This window comes from Coregonus clupeaformis, chromosome 33 (genome assembly GCF_020615455.1).
Source record: "Coregonus clupeaformis isolate EN_2021a chromosome 33, ASM2061545v1, whole genome shotgun sequence".
NCBI classification, from domain to species: Eukaryota; Metazoa; Chordata; class Actinopteri; order Salmoniformes; family Salmonidae; genus Coregonus; species Coregonus clupeaformis.
In genome coordinates this window covers 18,089,302-18,108,382 of record NC_059224.1, presented here as the reverse complement: position 1 = coordinate 18,108,382, position 19,081 = coordinate 18,089,302, and the positions used below count along the sequence as shown (strand labels likewise).

At 44.2% G+C, this 19,081-nt stretch overlaps 1 protein-coding gene across 3 annotated transcripts in view; it reads right to left on the bottom strand.

Annotated features, from left to right (window-relative positions):
- Positions 1-19,081, bottom strand: part of LOC121548727 (kelch-like protein 29) — a 371,638-nt gene that overhangs the window by 96,832 nt on the left and 255,725 nt on the right. For 2 of the 3 annotated variants that reach the window (XM_045210180.1, XM_045210181.1), the window contains one exon: positions 11,009-11,551. In XM_045210180.1, the coding sequence (XP_045066115.1) occupies positions 11,009-11,551 (543 nt within the window). Of the gene's footprint in view, positions 1-11,008; positions 11,552-12,435; positions 12,510-19,081 lie in introns of those variants that run through there. The other variant, XM_041860268.2, reaches the window with a different exon arrangement.

Genomic DNA, 19,081 nt, shown 5'->3' with positions numbered 1-19,081 from the left:
GGAGTCTACAAATTATTTGTAATTATGTTCTGGCCCCGACCATCCGCTCAAGAAGAAAAATCGGCCCGCGGCTGAATCTAGTTGATTATCCCTGGCCTAAGGCATGAGGAAGAAACGTCTCTGTGGAAATTACAACAGTATAAACTCCGTTATAGTTAGCCTACGATCACAATGATAGCACTGTGCCTCATCAAGAATTCTCTTCAGTCTAGCACTTATCTAGAACACGATGCCATTATCAACTCTCTCGGTGACAATTTGTAATAAAAAAAAAATAGAATTAAGTGCAAAGACAATCTACTGTATTATAATAGTCATTCAAAGCTCTACTCTCTGCAGCAATTAAAAGCATGCTGAAAGTTTTTAGTAGAGGATAATGGAACATTACTGTCATCAGCATACAAAATATCACTCGTAAGGAGGCTCACTGTCCATCAGGCTTAACAATATCAGCTCCCTACAAAGACGCCTGATTACAATAAAAGTATATATTTCTCACTGAGACACAGGAGACAGTCTAATACTTAAGAGTGTGCGGGGAAGATGTGATCATGCAGCCAAAAGTTATGCAGATTATCCACTCATCAATATAATAACTTATGTCTAACGCCTCCTTGGAATCCTTAAATTGTGAAACGGCAACGTTCGTTTGCGATATTACAACAAACAAAGTTACTGCAAACAACGAACCGTTTTTGCCTTGGACACCATTGCACGTGCGATAGCAAAGCACAGTATGTTTTACCATGCTGTGTGATGCTCCTCAGCTCGCCAACAATAATGATGGTGGGCGGCCAGTGGCGCCATTACCTCCTACTGCGGATTCCATCTTTAATGTAAGTTAAAGATGGAATCGGAGTACAAACTAGTCAAGTAGTACTGTCCAACTGAGTACCAAGTATCAGCTAGATCTCAGAGAGGGATTGACACTTAAATGTGTACTGCTGGATATACTTGAGGACGGGAGTTGAGAAACACTGGAGGACTGTTGCTACCCCAGACTGTTGCTACCTCAGACTGTTGCTACCTCAGATGAATAAAGATAATAATGTGTGCAGAGCGCGGAGTCTGTTCGTATTAATGTCTACTCCAATTAAAGTCTAGTGGAGTCTCACCATTAGTATTTATGAGACAACCTCCATCTATGCATTAGACTTTTAAAAAAGTTGGGGGGAAAGTTATCATCCAATAACACTGATTAGCGCGCTTGTGGACTTGTCAAATATATTTCCACTTGTTTAAAAGGTTATACAACTGGCACAGAGTTTCTCTTGGTGTGTTGTTCTTAAATCTGCTGCTGTTTAGTCTGGTCTAGTTTCCCCTCAGTTTTAAATCACCCTGACTCCTCATTAGGAGTTAAACATCAGCTATTGACTGTGTGCCCGACTCTGGCAGCAACTCTCTGCAGCCTCCCCGTCTCTAACACTGGCAGGCGTTCCTTCATAGGTACTGCATGACTTCCATTCCCTTTGACTACTATATGACTGGGGGTGGAGGCAGAGAGTGGGCATTTCATGTGGTCCTCTGTAGCTCAATTGGTAGAGCATGGCGCTTGTAACGCCAGGGTAGTGGGTTCAATCCCCGGGACCACCCATACGTAAAAATGTATGCGCACATGACTAAGGCGCTTTGGATAAAAGCGTCTGCTAAATGGCATATTATTATTATTATTGTGGGTAAATAGTGGTGTTACACTCCAAGCGGTTCCTCTCTGAAAACCCAACATCAACACTGCATGGCTGGGTGACTGGGGATGAGGGTGTACTTTACCGTTATTGGATCATCACGCACTGCAGGACAGCTGAAGTGGAGGAGTGACAGTACGAAGTGTATGAGGATCCTGCTAGTCAAAATGCACAATCGATACAGAGATCATGACGCTCCATTTCCTAAATCATAAATCCTCACATTTTTTAAACTGAGCCGTTCCACTGAAAGACAACCTTCCCCGTTTTTTTGAGAAAAAAAAATGTTGTATTGTTTTTCAGGCTTATAGAATGAAAACAGATCGTGGTGGAGAGAGGAACTGCACTTTAGAGGTGTTTAGTTCTCTTGTCAAATCCCTTCGTTGTAAGAGTCATGAAATTAGGCGTGTGCACACACAGCTATGTCTTACCATACTTGAGGACTTTTTGGGGACCAACAATTGATTCCCTTTCAAAAGCCTATTTTCTCTAACCCTACCATAACCCTAAAATAGTATTTTTACAAGTGAGGTCCGGCAAAATGTCCTCACTTTTCAGAATTTTTGTTGGTTTACTATTCTTGTGAGCACTTCCGGTACTCACAAGTATAGTAAAACGTGTTCAGATACCCTGCCTGTCCTCCCGCCACCTGCTGCCCCAGACTGAGCACGTGCGGCAGACTGCCGTCCCTCCTCTCTACTCTCCTCTCATGTCAAACACCAGCTTAACACTTCTGTCCGCTTCAATGGCCTTAACCAGCCCCCTACACACGCACAAAAGCAGGGACACTCCACAGCCCCCCTCACCCAACCTCCACCATGCCTAGGAAGGTCATCTTCCAGTCAGCTCACATCAGTCGTCATCAGGGGACCCTGAGCTCTAGAGCTGGTAGTGTCTGCAATTAAGATGCCTGGCTGAGTTAAGACCTTAGTGTTTTACTAGGCTACACTACGCCCAGACAGGGCCAGCCTCACCTCTGATACTGCACCACAAATCTCTCCTCTCCCTCCTTTTTCTCCTCTCGCTACGACCAGTCTCACCCGATACTGCTCCCCACCCTTTTCCTCTCCTGCTTTCTCCACCCCTCTCCATCCCCACTTATTACCACCACCGAACAAAGCCAGTCTCAATTCTCCTCTCCTCTGCTGATTTCATCAGTGCCATCATTATTCAAACGGTCTCATAACATGTTAATAAGATGCTAATTGCATATTTATTTACATAGGACAGAATGTGTTGACTTTGTGGTAATGTTGATTGACTCGAATTTGTTAACTTTTTCAGGTTTACTTATCTCTATGTCAGAGAAGGCGTAGGATAGTCAATGTTTACAGAAAGTTGTGTTTGCTAGTGTTGTTTATTTAAAGGGAATGTGAGACCTTGTTAGAATGTCTGAAGGAGGAGCTGTCTTAAAGGGATGATCACCCTAACATTTGTGAGAATTGTAAGCTGTAGATGGTTCCTATCGTTCACCATTCATTTCCGATTAAGCCCCCCCAGATTCCAACAAAAAGAGTCTTGCCTCCTACCCCTGAAACTGGGGGTTAACGCAGAATTCAGCAAAAAGTAAATAAGATAAAAGAAACGCATAACAAATATCTTGCTGCATTTTGTAAACGCAGATCTAAAATGCTTCTTATTGTAATTTCTGCTCGGCATCAGACTAATTGGGTTTCAGTTGCACTTCTCCACTCAGATGAGAATTCATGAACAGCATTCTTTCAGCAGACAGCTCTCTGACTGATGTGGAGCTACTTTTCTCGATGTAGCCTACTTTTCTCCTGTACAAATCCAAGATTAACTTCTAACAAAACATTAGAAATGTAGCTGGCTATAAAACGTTATATTTTCACATACCCAAAACGTTAACTATTTATAACGCAAGCACGGATATTTGGACACGTCTCGTATTTTCGGAGCTACACAACATACAATGACAACTTTTTGAGATGTATAAACGTCAGACAAACATTAAGAGATGGCTCCCCAAAGCCCACCAGTACCAGTTTACCACCTCAGCTCACAGATGAGTAGACAACAGTTAGTTTGTGATTCCACTGGCAGCATGACAGCCTGTCCAAGTCGCTTAATAAAAGACACACACACAGCTTATTTGGGATCGCCACACTCAAACGATTAATCATGCAAAGCAGATTCATTAGTTTCACTCTGCCTGACTTGACTGAGTGAAGGAGAGAAATAGCGCTGTATCCCATACATTTATGCATCTCTGGCTTACACTGAGTGTACAAAACATCAGGAACAGTTTCCTAATATTGAGTTGCACACCGTTTTGCCCTCAGAACAGCCTCAATTCATCGGGTATGGACTACAAGGTGTCGAAAGCGTTCCACTACCCTACTTTGGGAGGTGGACCATTCTTGATACACATGGGAAACTGTTGAGCGTGAAAACCCCAGCAGCGATGCAGTTCTTGACACACTCAAACCGGATTTAACAGGTGACATCAATAAGGGACCATAGTGTTCACCTGGTCAATCTCATGGAAAAAGCAGGTGTTCCTAATGTTTTGTGAACAGTGTATATTGAAGACCTAGGAGCACTGGCTTTGGCCTGGGTGGGAGTTTCATTTTTAAATCTGTGGAATAAGCAGTAGCAGAAACAGGAAAATTAATTAAAATGGCTGTGGTGTTTGCGTTCATGAGTGATTATCTTAAACTAGCCATATCAGGATAATTTTTGTGGTTTTCGTTGACAGAAAAAGTTGTTGTTAGTATGAAATAAGCACAAAAATACTTTAAATGAAGGAATTACTTGTATGTTTTTTTGCTGTTTGCTTTGCAGTCATCCTTGAACATGGGTGACCTCAGTGGAAACTAAGCGTTGTCAGGAGACAAAGATCAACAATGTCAACGGTCAGAAAATGTGGACGCCCTTGAAGAACAATTGCTTGCACCTCTCAGATATAACTCCATTTGGTCCCACTTTAAACAAAGTACAACTTATAAAGGCTTTATATACCATACATAAAGGCTTCATAAGCACTACATAAATGATTCACAAATCTATAAGCATGTCGCTCTACAAATGGTGTATAAACATACAAAGTGTGATGTCACATTTGGCAATTTATCCTACATTGTTAGGTCACCCTTTATAGTGTAAGACATAAGCTTATAGATGATGTTTGAATCATTTATGTAGTGCTTGTGAAGCCTTTATATATGATATGTAAAGCCTTTATAAGTTGTACTTTGTTTAAAGTGGGACCCTCCATTATCATGGTACATGTAGTAGGTAGGCACAGTGTGCTGTAGATAGTCTGCTAGTTACACAAGCATAATAGCCTGTACAGCCAGCAAATAATACACGACTCATGTACTAGAAAACCCTAATACGTTCACCAACTACCTCTCAAATGAATAATAAGCCTTGGTGATAATAAGGTTGATATTTCTGAAGTACCTTGGTGCATGAATCCACACAGCGGGCAGATATTCATGATAATCGACTCAAACGGCTCATTTAGGATCCCATGCAGGAGGCACTACTGAGCGTGTGGTGTGAGGGCAAGTTCTTCCTTCTCCTCTAAGTTCACTGATGATGGCCTCCATTTGAGTTTTCTGCTGTTCATCTGCAACGCTCCATCGCTCTCTCCAGAGTGGAGCGAGTGATGAAAGGGTGATAGAAACAAGGGGTTCTCTCTCTCCCGCTCTCCCCTTCTCTCTCTTTCCTTCCCTCTCTCTCCCTCGTTATCGTATTTTAAAAGGAGAGAGGCCTCACCACGAGTCCCATACATTATCCCCTCCTGCAGTCCATATAGAGCCAGGGCATAGCTCATTAAGACAGATTCTTGGTCGGCCGCCTGCCTCCTCCTCCATGCACAGCAACGCTGCACTGCATTCATTAATCACACACGCGCCTTTCAAGAGAACACTCAGCGGCAGCAGCACAGGCACACGGACAGTCTGACAGAGTGGGATGAAGGGGGAGAGAGAGAGAGAGATGAAGGACAGTGGGAGACTGAGCGAAAGCGAGACTGAGGGGGGCACAGTGGCAGGGTTGGTCTGACTGGCTACAGCACACATAAAGACACACCAATATGCAACCCGTCGACTAAAGGCCACTAGACTACCTGCCTGCCACCTGCTTTTCTCCTCACTCTACCTCCCTCCACTACAGTACTTCCCGCTATGCTAGAGGCCACTGTACTACACCTAGAGGTCCTTCAGAAAGTATTCTATTCATACCCCTTGATTAATTCCACATTTTGTTGTGTTACATTCTCAATTCAAAAATGGTTAAATTGGGGGGGATTTCTTACTCATCTACACACAATACCCCATAATGCCAAAGTGAAAACATGTTTAGAAATTTGTACAAATGTATTGAAAATGAAATACAGAAACATAATTTACACAAGTATTCACACCCCCAAAGTCAATACTTTGTAGAAGTACCTTTTTCAGCGATTACAGCTTTGAGTCGTCTTGGTTATGTCTGTATCAGCTTTGCACATCTGGATTTGGGATTTTCTCCCATTCTTCCTTGCAGATTTTCCCAAGCTCTGCTAAGTTTAATGGGGAGCGGCGGTGAACAGCAATCTACAAATCTTTCCACAGATTTTCAGTGGGATTCAAGTCTGGGCTTTGGCTGGGCCACTCAAGGACTTTGACATTCTTGTTCTGAAGCCAGAAATAAGCTTTTTGTGCATATGGAACATTTCTGGGATCTTCTATTTCAGCTCATGAAACATTGGACCAACACTTTACATGTTGCGTTTATATTTTTGTTCAGTATATTTCTCTTCCTGCTAAGCTGGCGAGACCACTGTGCTCTACCTGCCACTTCCACTTCCTCCTCCTTTCCTCTCCTACTCAACCCGGTACTACGCTTCCCAATCTGACCCACTCCCAAATGTCCTACTCTTTTTCCTCCCTCACTATACTACACCTGTCACCAGCTCTTCTACTCTCCTCCATCCCTCCCTCTCCTCCACTCCACTGAGGCCAGTGTTGTAAGTCAGTCTTTTAATGGCCTGTTTTCAGCTGGGAATGCCACGATAAGGAGAGTGACAGGGGAAATCTGAAGGAAGCACGGATTAGTGGGAAAGAGAACGAGAAAGAGTGAGAGGGGGACTTAAGTCCAGATTACTCGTTTTCCTGTGACAGCTGGACTGAATGTTAAATGGCACTGTCTCAGTCGGCACTGTCCAATCAAAAAGTCTACTCAGCCTTATTATTATTATTATATAAAGCACACTCAAACCTAACCATCCAGAGGGTCCTTCTTCCCTCAGCGTGTGTGTGTATGTACTACCTACAGTGTGTGTCCATGCGCTACCTACAGTATGTGTTCAGTGGTAGCCTCCAAAGTGTGTGTGCTTAGCATTTCATCTGAACTCTATAGCTGTCTGTATAGCTGTATCTGTGAGGGGTAGCAAAGGATCACCTCTATTTGCCATTCAGACCCATCATGAAGGGTGATTACATACACAGTAGTATGACAGCAAGGTAACACCCCAGTCATCAGCTTATGCCTGGCTTACACAACCGCCACACATCCTGGAGAGCCAGACAGACCAGGAGGATTCAGGTTAAGATGTTACCCTCTGTTTCCCTTTCGGTCTCCCACTTTTTCTCCTTCTCTGTATGTGTCTATCATTTTCAGATGTTTTGTCTCTTTCAAACTGAAAAATAACAAGTGAAACAAAGATGGCCAATTAAGCCTAGGCCACACAGTTGAGGAGCAGGTCCCTTAAGGTTTCATATAGTTGTTCAATCAGAAGCGTCATGGGTGAACTCAGTGACAGTATAGGTTCAATGTTGGCATAGACAGAGCTGATGTCACACACACAAACACGGACAGACAGACGCAGACACACACGGATGGACAGACGGATGCATGCAAACACGCGTGCACACACACTGGGCTCAACTGCTCCTAATCACACCAACACTTCCAGTGTTTAGAGTCCACTGAGAAACATTCAAATTAGCCTACTCTACAGCCTGCTTTACAGTGAATTTGAGGCACTCTGACAATGTACAAATCCTTAAATCAGGGCTGGTGGAAAACTATCAAAGGAAACCTTACAAAGACTGCCTCTCAATATCCAAGTCCTCACTGCACACATAAGGGCACACTAAGAGTTTTGCTGAAACCAAGAAGCCTGTGACAAAGTGGGTGCAAAAACATTACTTAGCTGATAACCGAGTTAATAGTCACAGAGCCAAGCCGATAATTCATTATATTTTTAAAGCAAGGACATCCATATCTGCCAGTCAAGTGAAAAAGTGTGTGTGGCAGCTCTCTTCCCTACAGTATGTCATAGCTCAATGTATACGTTTCCCCTAACCACAGATCTAGCATTTATATAGCCATATTTTTTGCAATGGTGAGGGTGTGCCATGATGGAGGCACGGTGTGGTCAACATAGCGCCCCCTATCAGTCATCTAGTGTATATATAAATAATTGGTTTTGACACCTGCTACTGATCTGAATGGCACAGCTATTGCTGTGACCTTACTACTGCAACGTCATCTGTATACTCATTTCTACTGCTGAATATGTATTGGAATACTATCCATCTCATCACATCTCATGGCTCTATGCAGAGCCCTACTGCGTGTTTACAAAATAGAATATTTAACTACTATTTCTATTACTTCTTTATAGAAGGCTAATAAGCTATGGTTACATGTTGTGTAGTAAGCAATTCTGACTTGCTTTGGCTATTGGACTAAATACAAGAGTATAAATCACAACGTACCAAGAATGTATCCACAGGGATGCAAACTGATCAGGGCCCAAAAAGGTGACAAAAACAAGTTGCGCAAACTGCAAGAAAATTTGCCTATTTTCAGAATGAGATTGTCACAATACCAACATTTTCACTAACGATGTGATACCAGGCCAAGTATCACAATACCGAGTTGTAGTGGCTGCGGCCAATGGAGCGGTCTCTGGCCGCAAAGACAAAATGTTGCCGTTTTAAAGCTAGTTCCCTGCAACTCTACACATTTTACCATGGGGCGGAGAGAAAATGTTACAGTTTAAAGCACATTTCCTGCAATTCGGCACATTTTGCCATGGCTTATGTCATGTTCTTATGGTATCTGAGTGACTCATAAAATTAAATGGGGGCCCCATGCCATGACATTTTTTGAATTTTAGATTCTCCCTGACTGTCTAGTTTTTATTTTAGTGACTGTTCTCAAAGATGATCTTATTTTAAAATATCTAACACTGAAAACCTTTTACAGTCATATTTTTGGGAGTGGCGACAGCTATTTAGCAGCGGTGGCCAGCCGCGGCTAAATTAACATAGGGGAAACACAGCACTTTTTACTGTTTAATCGAAAAGGCTACTGCAGAAAATAGCTGATTTACTCATATCCAAAGGCCTACCTGTGGGCAGGAGGAATATAAATGCATAATGATCTACAATTTCATTGTGGAAGTAAGGGGAAAACACAGTAGGCCTATATGAAAACATCTTTAGCCTACTCATCAGACAACTTTACATACAGCCTACACTCTCCCTCCCTCCCACACAAACGTACTCCCTCTCAAACACACACACACACCTCACCCTCACTGCTTCCAAATGTTAGGCAACAAACAGAATTCTACATATCCACCTCGCTCGCGCTGCGAGCCTCTCCAATAATTAAACAGAAACCGCATCACTGTCTGCACACCCTAGCTCGACATCACGGCTAATTCACATTTTAAAACTGATGGAGATGCGCAGAAAGAACGGACAGAGAGAAGCAGCCGATGCGGCTAATGGCTGGTTAGGGGATGCGGCTAATGGCTGGTTAGGGGATGCGGCTAATGGCTGGTTAGGGGATGCGGCTAATGGCTGGTTAGGGGATGCGGCTAATGGCTGGTTAGGGGATGCGGCTAATGGCTGGTTAGGGGATGCGGCTAATGGCTGGTTAGGGGATGCGGCTAATGGCTGGTTAGGGGATGCGGCTAATGGCTGGTTAGGGGATGCGGCTAATGGCTGGTTAGGGGATGCGGCTAATGGCTGGTTAGGGGATGCGGCTAATGGCTGGTTAGGGGATGCGGCTAATGGCTGGTTAGGGGATGCGGCTAATGGCTGGTTAGGGGATGCGGCTAATGGCTGGTTAGGGGATGCGGCTAATGGCTGGTTAGGGGATGCGGCTAATGGCTGGTTAGGGGATGCGGCTAATGGCTGGTTAGGGGATGTGGCTAATGGCTGGTTAGGGGATGTGGCTGGCTGTTCATAGCTGTCACACATGATATTCAATGAAGCACTCATCGCTCAATGGGTGATACACTGCGTTTTACAGATCTACACGATTCACGTGAGTGATTTATATTGAAATCAAAACGGTGAATATCGCTGAAAAGTGGCAGCTCAATACCTTACTGGCAGCTCAAACATCCTTTTTCAAATTACAAAAACCTGACAGCATCTAAGGAGACAGAAGATGCAACAGAAATGAACTAGCTCAGCTGCTGGACAAATGTGTGTTTCCATTCCACCTGGTGTCTCATTTAAAATGTGTCTCAGGTAGACTCCGATCCGACCGGCACAATTGCTTTCTACATCAAATCGAATGAGTTGGGGAAAATAGCCAATCTAAACTCTAGATTAAAAGCTTCATTAAATGTGAAAATTGGTCAGAGAACATAGCACATCTGTCTCGGTCCTGCATCACAACCAGCAATTTACAGCTTTGCGACGCAGCAGAGACCACGCCGCTCGCCATGGCACGCCGCTCACAGTCTTCAAAGACAACAAGAGTTTTCCAGGCTTAAAAGAAGCTTAAAAGTGAATGTAGGTGTAGTTGGACAATTGAAGCAACAGAATAAAGTGTGTGCGCGCGCTTGTGTGGGTGCGTGTGGAAGCCGTGACCTTGGTGCTGCTTTGTAGAGATCTGGCACCGGTTCCAGGTAGGTAGTGTTTTAACTGCCTCCTGTTTAGATGCGTTTGTAGTGTAGTTTACGGACTGCTGGCAACACAAACTAACCAGAGACGCTGTTCCCTGTACAAACCACACTCTACCCAGAGGAGCTGTTCCCTGTACAAACCACACTCTACCCAGAGAAGCTGTTCCCTGTACAAACCACACACTACCCAGAGAAGCTGTTCCCTGTACAAACCACACTCTACCCAGTGACGCTGTTCCCTGTAGAAACCACACTCCGCCCAGATAAAATATAGATTCTAAGCTGAGAAAACCTACTCTGTGAAAAACGAATTAAGTGGAAAATAAAGAAGCAAGGGTTCTGTGCTTACCCAGGAGGAGCGGGCCTGTCATACCTTTGGTGTGTGTGTGTGTGTGTGAGACTGCATGCTTGCCCAGTCAGAGTGGGTCTGTCTTACCTTTAGGATGTCCTGGGTCTGTGAACTCGTACTTCCCCATTCCCACAGTCCTCAGCATCTGCAGCCCGTTGGGCCCTCTAGGATCGTCCTGATAGGCTACTAGAGTAGACGGAAGAGGCGGCACCAACTGCCCATTGGTCAGAGGCAGGACGGGGGGCTGTATGAGGGGGTGAGGCGTCAGATGACCGTTCCCCATCAAATTGTGGTTGTGTTGGTTGGGGTGCGTCCCGCCCAGACAACCTGAGGAGGTGGAAAGGGGCAAGGAGGCGACAGGGGGCTGGGCCGAGGGGTAGGGTGGCTGGGAGGACATGTTGAGAACCATGGGGGGGGGTTGGTGGGAGGTGGTGTGCGGGGGTAGCTGGAAGTGGGCTGTCATGAGTGGGTGGGGGTGGGGGGGCATGGGGGATTGGATGGAGGGGGTCACACCGATGATGGGCGACTGGACAGTGACACTGTGGCTGAAGGAGGGGGGCTGGAGGGAGTAGGAGTGGGGGAGGAGACTGGATTGGGTCACTGCTGCTACTGGAGGTACCCACGTAGGACCTGGAGAGAGGGGGAGGGCAGGTAGAGGGGGAGGGAGGGCGGGGGGGGTAAGAGCAGAAAGTGAGAGAAACTTCTGATTATTATTACATTAACTAATAACAGAATGTATCCTTTTAGCTAGCTAAACAAATGGCAGACTGTACAGAGTGGGCTAATGTTCCAGGTTCCACGATTGAGCAGGAAAACAGATACATTTATCTGTAATGCAGAGACAAGTAAAAGTTGGCTGGTTTCAGGAAAATTCCTGAAAGGTCCTCTTAAATCGTATTTAATAAACGTGTTTTCCAAAAGTGTCAACTATCTGGTTCATTACAATTGCTTTGTTGAAAAATATTAAATCAGTTCTCATTAACAATACAAAAATAGCTACATAAAAAAACACATTCACATACTTTCATATCCTATGTTGTCTCTTTAACAGTACATATAGCTATTGCTAATTAGTATATGTACAAAAATAAAGACTAATCACTTACAAATAGGGCAAAATGTATGCTATCTAGCATGTAAAACCATCAAATTATGTATGTATGTTTGTCCAACACATAAACAGGCTCACCACAGTAGCAGTGTAAACATAAATGTTACCCAATGCTACACTGCCGACAACAATGACCCCCGCTAGCCGTGCTAAAGTTAACAGTTAAACCAATACAATAACCTACGCATATATATATATATATATATATATATATATGCTAGGGCTAAACTAGCGCTCAGCATGAGGCTAGCTAGCGAACTTTCTAACCCTTAATTACGGAAAATATATCAATTACTAAAACATCTAACTAGAATGATTCAATTGTGCAACATAAGTATATAACCTGAGCCTTCATTGAACAAAATAAAGTAAGCCGGAGTTTAAAAATGTACTGTATATTTACAATTTAGAAAAGTCCGCGACGCCATTTTGTTTAGATTCGCATCCATGGGCGTATTCATAACGCCGATTCTGTTGCAAAACGTTTCATAAACGGAACCAAACGAAACGGGGGGGGGTCCTAGCTACCTGCATTTGTCCAATATAAAATCTCGTTTTCCGTTTTGTAACTGTTTGGGTTAACGATTACACACCATGTTACCCTTTCACCTAGCGTGGCTCTATTACTTACAATGCCATTGTCAATGGGGAAACCTGGCTAGCATTTTCTAGCTTCGACCTAAACAACTAAAAAATGCACCTTAAGCATCACACAACCCATGAAATAGTTAGCGAAACATGTTATCTTATTATGTCTACGTATATTTTGTATAGTTGTACATTACAGACCTGTCAAACAGGAGAAATTATGAGACAAGAGAAAGTTGTCTGGTTTTTCAGGAAAACTTCACGCAATCGATTGAGGAAGTGAAGTCAGGATCACCAGTTTAAAAGAGCATCGCATTAGTGGACACCAAGACCGTTCTCCAATAATGAATAAAAGTAATACAAATTATGGCTCACAAATAAGACAATTTCTTAAAAATCTAAAACACAAAATAACCAAAACCGTGACCATATATTTTGTGTGCGTCACACCTACAGAAAAAAAACATCAGTGATGAGTGCTGTTTACCATGTAGCTAAGTGTATGTATTTACAGTGAGTCCATCAGTATGTTCTACCTAGAGTCCAGCACGTGTCAGTTTTATTGGAGCCGAAACCGCCCCACGCCGGCCACATCAATTCCGAGCCCCAACCAATATCAGCAGAGATTTTTCCCCGCAACCCGACCCACCTGCATAGAATTGTTCCGAGATCCGGGACCCGCCAAATAACATCAATTTATTTTAATTGTTTATATGACTCCAGAGCAGTGGCGGCTCCTGAAAAAATTCTCAGGGGGGGCAATTTTTCTGATGATTTAGGTGACCTACACACATTTAAAAAAAGATATGTCCAGCAACAACATGAAGACAGGGGCAGCATATAAGTCAATGCCAGAAGCATTTATTGACTGATCTCAAAAGTGTTGGCTTACAAAAGCAAAATAAGTTATCACAGTAAAAATAATCAAGGGTGTTCTTTCACATTCCTCAACACTGCATAAACAATATGCATTTCCATAAACAAATGAAATATCAGCTGAAAATACAGCATCTTGGTATTTGTTCAGATTGCAGGATCAACAAGAGCTTTTACCACATTTTTTGCCTCATGGTTGAATTGGAAATATGTGCACCTGAGCATAATTCACAACAAGCAAGCAGGAGCTTTTGATAGAGGCTACTGAAAACATTGATGCAAGTTATTGGTAATAAGAAATTTTTATAGACTTCCATATTCTGCCCTCTTGTATAGATTTGTGAAAATGAACAGTGATAGACATTTTGCCTGAAAACAGAATTTGAAAATAATTTATAGAAAAGGTAAACACAGCTATCTGTATGGCTTTGTAAAATGAACAACCATATTCTGGCCAATTGTATAGATTTGTAAATATGAACAACCATATTCTGGCCAATTGTATAGATTTGTAAAAATGAACATGAACAGATTTTTTTTTTTTTTTACTTTAAAAAAATGAAAAATAACTATTTTAAACAACATCAACTGTGAACTGATTTGGGCGTGTGTGTGTTAAAGAGACAGACAGGGAGGGACAAAGAGAGAGAGAGGCTACATTACTTGTACTGAAACTGTTCTCTTCTCTCTTTCAATGCAGCAAAGCGGTCAATGACTTTCTCATTGAAATCAGGCATGCTGAGGACTAGTTCCCTCTCCATGGAAAGCATGGCCAGTGCATTCAGATGTTCCTGGCCCATTGAATTTCGCAGGAATGTCTTAACTCGTGTCAAAGTTGAGAAACATCTCTCAGCTTCAGCTGTTGTCATGGGAGTAGTTATGAGGATGTTCAACAGAGTCACAGTCTCAGAGAACGTCTCCTCGAGGTTGTAGCTCATGAGAACCTGGTACAGTGCCAGTGCACCACAGTTTGACTTTCTCGTCGTCGGCAAAAAGACCGTTCAGTCTCTCCAAAAGCAGACTGGCGATTGAGACTGAGGTTGATTCCGAGATGGGAAGGAACTCAAAAAAGCGCTCCTGCACTTTGTGGTTGCTATCTATGTACCTCAGCACAAGCACCAGCTGTATCTGTGTAGAAACGTCGTGGTCTCATCAGCTTGGATAGCTACGAAGTTCGCCGACTTCACCTCCTCCACAATATGTTCCCTCATGACCGCTAGCATACACTCCAGTAGCTCGCTTTTGAATGGTCTTTGATGTGAACTTCTTTCAAAGAGACAATCGAGTTGCACTGAACGCCAGCCATCTTGATAGTAGTACGTGAATTGATTGACGCTGCTACCCGCTCTTTTCTTTGTTACGTTCATGGTTATGTTACGTATGACGATAAGCGCGTAAGTGCAAGCCCTCAGAAACCCATTGAGATTGTATTGAAAGCTCTGATATTTGAAAAAAAGATTTTACATGAGAGTCCATGAGATACTTCTGGGGCGATTTTCAACCTGACTGAAATCGCCCCAAAAGGGGCGGGGACATTTGAAGCACGACTTTAGCCTGATTGGACATTTAGTGGCAGATCAGACATCTAGATTAGAACACTGATAACTACTGTTGCCGTGATATAATTGATTAGAAAAAAAATCCCTTCCTTTTCCCGTTTGGCAGTGCGTCGCCCATATCGCCCTAATGAACACACCGCCCCTGCTCCAGAGTAGTAGGCTATTATTCAGCAACTTCGCACAGCCATTGGAGAGTGGGACAACATTCAACAGGCCACAATCAACAGCCTGATCAACTGTATTGCATTTATATTTTTGTTCAGTGTAGATGAAGTGGAGGAGACAGGTTAAAGAAGGATTTTTAAGCATTGAGAAAATTAAGACAGATTGTGTATGTGTGCCATTCAGAGGATGAATGGGAAAGACAAAATATTTAAGTGCCTTTGAACTGGGTATGGTAGTAAGTGCTGGGCGCACCGGTTTGAGTGTGTCAAGAACTGCAACGCTGCTGGGTTTTGCACACTCAAAAGTTTCCTGTGTGTATCAAGAATGGTCCACCACCCAAGGACATCCAGCCAACGGCAGGCCAGTGGTCGAAAACTGGTTATTAATGAAAGAGGGAAAAGGAGGCTGACACGAATTGTGCAGAGCAACAGACAGGCTACAGTTAGTCAACTGACAGTCCAGTACAACATTGGTGCCCAAAGACCCATAAAAGAATGCACTACACGTCGTACCTTGACACGAATGGGGTATTGTAGCCAACGACCTTACAGAGTTCCACTTCTTTCAGCAAAAAACAAGAAACTGCGGTTGCAGTGGACTAAGGAACGAAAACGCCAGACACTGGAGAATTTGAAAAACATTGCCTGGTCCAATGAATCCCGGTTCCTGCTGTTTCACGCTGATGGGAGGACTACGGTATGGAGAAAAACACGAGTACATGCATCCGTTTTGCCGCGTGTCAACATTGCAGGCTGATGGTGGTGGTGTGAGGCCCCTTACAAAAGTGGAGCAACGTTTGAATGCCACAGGATATCTGAACATCATTGCCAATCAGGTGCATCCCATCATGGCAGCAGTGTATCCTTCTGCAAATTGATTTTTTTAGCAGGATAATGCCCCATGCCACAAGGCAAGGATTGTCCAGGAATGGTTACACAAACATGACAGTGAATTAGGCCTACTGCAGTGGCCTGCCCAGTCACCAGATGTCAATCTCACTGTACAATTGACTGTACAATGGCTGCCGTTTTATGGGCACTTAACCAATCGTGCTATTTTGTTTGTTTTTTCGCATTGTTTGTAGCTGATTTTGTACATAATGTTGCTGCTACCGTCTCTTATGACCAAAAATAGCTTCTGGACAACAGAACAGTGACTACTCACCTTGAACTGGGCTAATAATTTTTCTTTAATGAGTCGGACGAAAGGGATTTGCTCCAGACACCCGACAAGGCCCTCATCCCCCGTCATTCGCAGTAGAAAGAGACAAAGATATTGCGGAAGGAGATTGGGGTGCCTGGTAAGGAACCGGCGACGAGTGGCTAATCTGCCTTAGCCATCGGTACAATTGGCCAACGTACAATCGCTTGATAATAAAGTGGACGAAATACAAGCACGTATATCCTTCCAACGGGATATTAAAAACTGTAATATCTTATGTTTCACCGAGTCGTGGCTGAACGACAACATGAATAACATACAGCTGGCGGGTTATACACTGTATCGGCAGGATAGAACAGCAGCCTCTGGTAAAACAAGGGGTGGCGGTCTATGTATATTTGTAAACAACAGCTGGTGCACGATATCTATTGAAGTCTCAAGGATTTGCTCGCCTGATGTAGAGTATCTCATAATAAGCTGTAGACCAGACTATCTACCAATTGAGTTTTCATCTATATTCTTCGTAGCTGTCTATTTACCACCACAAACCGATGCTGGCACTAAGACCGCACTCAATGAGCTGTATAAGGCCATAAGCAAACAGGAAAACGCTCATCCAGAGGCGGCACTCCTAGTGGCTGGGGACTTTAATGCAGGGAAACTTTGAGCTGTATAAGGCCATAAGCAAACAGGAAAACGCTCATCCAGAGGCGGCACTCCTAGTGGCTGGGGACTTTAATGCAGGGAAACTTACACCCGTTTTACCTCATTTCTACCAGTATGATAAATGTGCAACCAGAGGGGGAAAAAAAAACTCTAGACCACCTTTACTCCACACACAGAGACGCGTACAAAGCTCTCCCTCGCCCTCCATTTGGTAAATCTGACCATAATTCTATCCTCCTGATTCCTGCTTACAAGAAAAAAACTAAAGCAGGAAGGACCAGTGACTCGCTCAATAAAAAAAGTGGTCAGATGAAAAACAAGCTAATCTACAGGACTGTTTTGCTAGCACAGACTGGAATATGTTCCGGGATTCTTCCGATGGCATTGAGGAGTACACCACATCAGTCACTGGCTTCATCAATAAGTGCATCGATGACGTCGTCCCCACATGACTGTACGAACATACCCCAACCAGAAGCCATGGATTACAGGCAACATCCTCACTGAGCGAAAGGGTAGAGCTGCCGCTTTCAAGGAGCAGTATTCTAACCCGGAAGCTTATAAGAAATCCCGCTCTGCCCTCTGACAAACCATCAAACAGGCAAAGCGTCAATACAGGACTAAGATTGAATCGTACTACACCGGCTCCGACGCTCGTCACAGGGCTTGCAAACTATTACAGACTACAAAAGGGAAGCACTGCCACGAGCTGCCCAGTGACACGAGCCTACCAGACGAGCTAAATTACTTCTATGCTCGCTTCGAGGCAAGTAACACTGAAACATGCATGAGTGCATCAGCTGTTCCGGATGACTGTGAGATCACGCTCTCCGTAGCCAATCTGAGTAAGACCTTTAAACAGGTCAACATTCACAAGGCCGCAGGGCTAGACAGATTACCAGGACATGTACTCCGAGCATGCGCTGACCAACTGGCAAGTGTCTTCACTGACATTTTCAACCTCTCCCTGTCTGTAATACCAACATGTTTCAAGCAGACCACCATAGTCCCTGTGTCCAAGAACACTAAGGTAACCTGCCTAAATGACTACCGACCCGTAGCACTCACGTCTGTAGCCATGAAGTGCATTGAAAGGCTGGTCATGGCTCACATCAACACCATTATCCCAGAAACCCTAGACCCACAAAATGTGCATACCGCCCCACCAGATCCACAGATGATGCAATATCGATTGCGCTCCACACTGTCCTTTCACAGCTGGACAAAAGGAACACCTACGTGAGAATGCTTTCATTGACTACAGCTCAGCATTCAACACCATAGTGCCCTCAAAGCTCATCACTAAGCTAAGGACCCTGGGACTAAACACCTCCCTCAGCAACTGGATCCTGGACTTCCTGACGGGCCGCCCCCAGGTGGTAAGGGTAGGTAACAACACATCCGCCACGCTGATCCTCAACACGGGGGCCCCTCAGGGGTGCTTGCTCAGTCCCCTCCTGTACTCCCTGTTCACGCATGACTGCATGGCCAGGCACGACTCCAACACCATCATTAAGTTTGCCGATGACACAAGTGGTAGGCCTGATCACAGACAACGACGAGACAGCCTATAGGGAGGAGGTCAGAGACCTGGCTGTGTGGTGCCAGGACAACAACCTCTCCCTCAACGTGATCAAGACAAAGGAGATTATTGTGGACTACAGGAAAAAGAGGACCGAGCACGCCCCCATTCTCGTCGACGGGTCTGTAGTGGAGCAGGTTGAGAGGTTCAAGTTCCTTGGTGTCCACATCACCAACAAACTAACATGGTCCAAGCACACCAAGACAGTTGTGAATAGTGCACAACAAAACCTATTTCCCCTCAGGAGACTGAAAAGGTCCTCAGATCTTCAAAAAGTTCTACAGCTGCACCATTGAGAGCATCCTGACTGGTTGTATCACTGCCTGGTATGGCAACTGCTCGGCCTCAGACCGCAAGGCACTACAGAGGGTAGTGTGTACAGTACATCACTGGGGCCAAGCTTCCTGCCATCCAGGACCTCTATACCAGGCGGTGTCAGAGGAAGGAAAAAT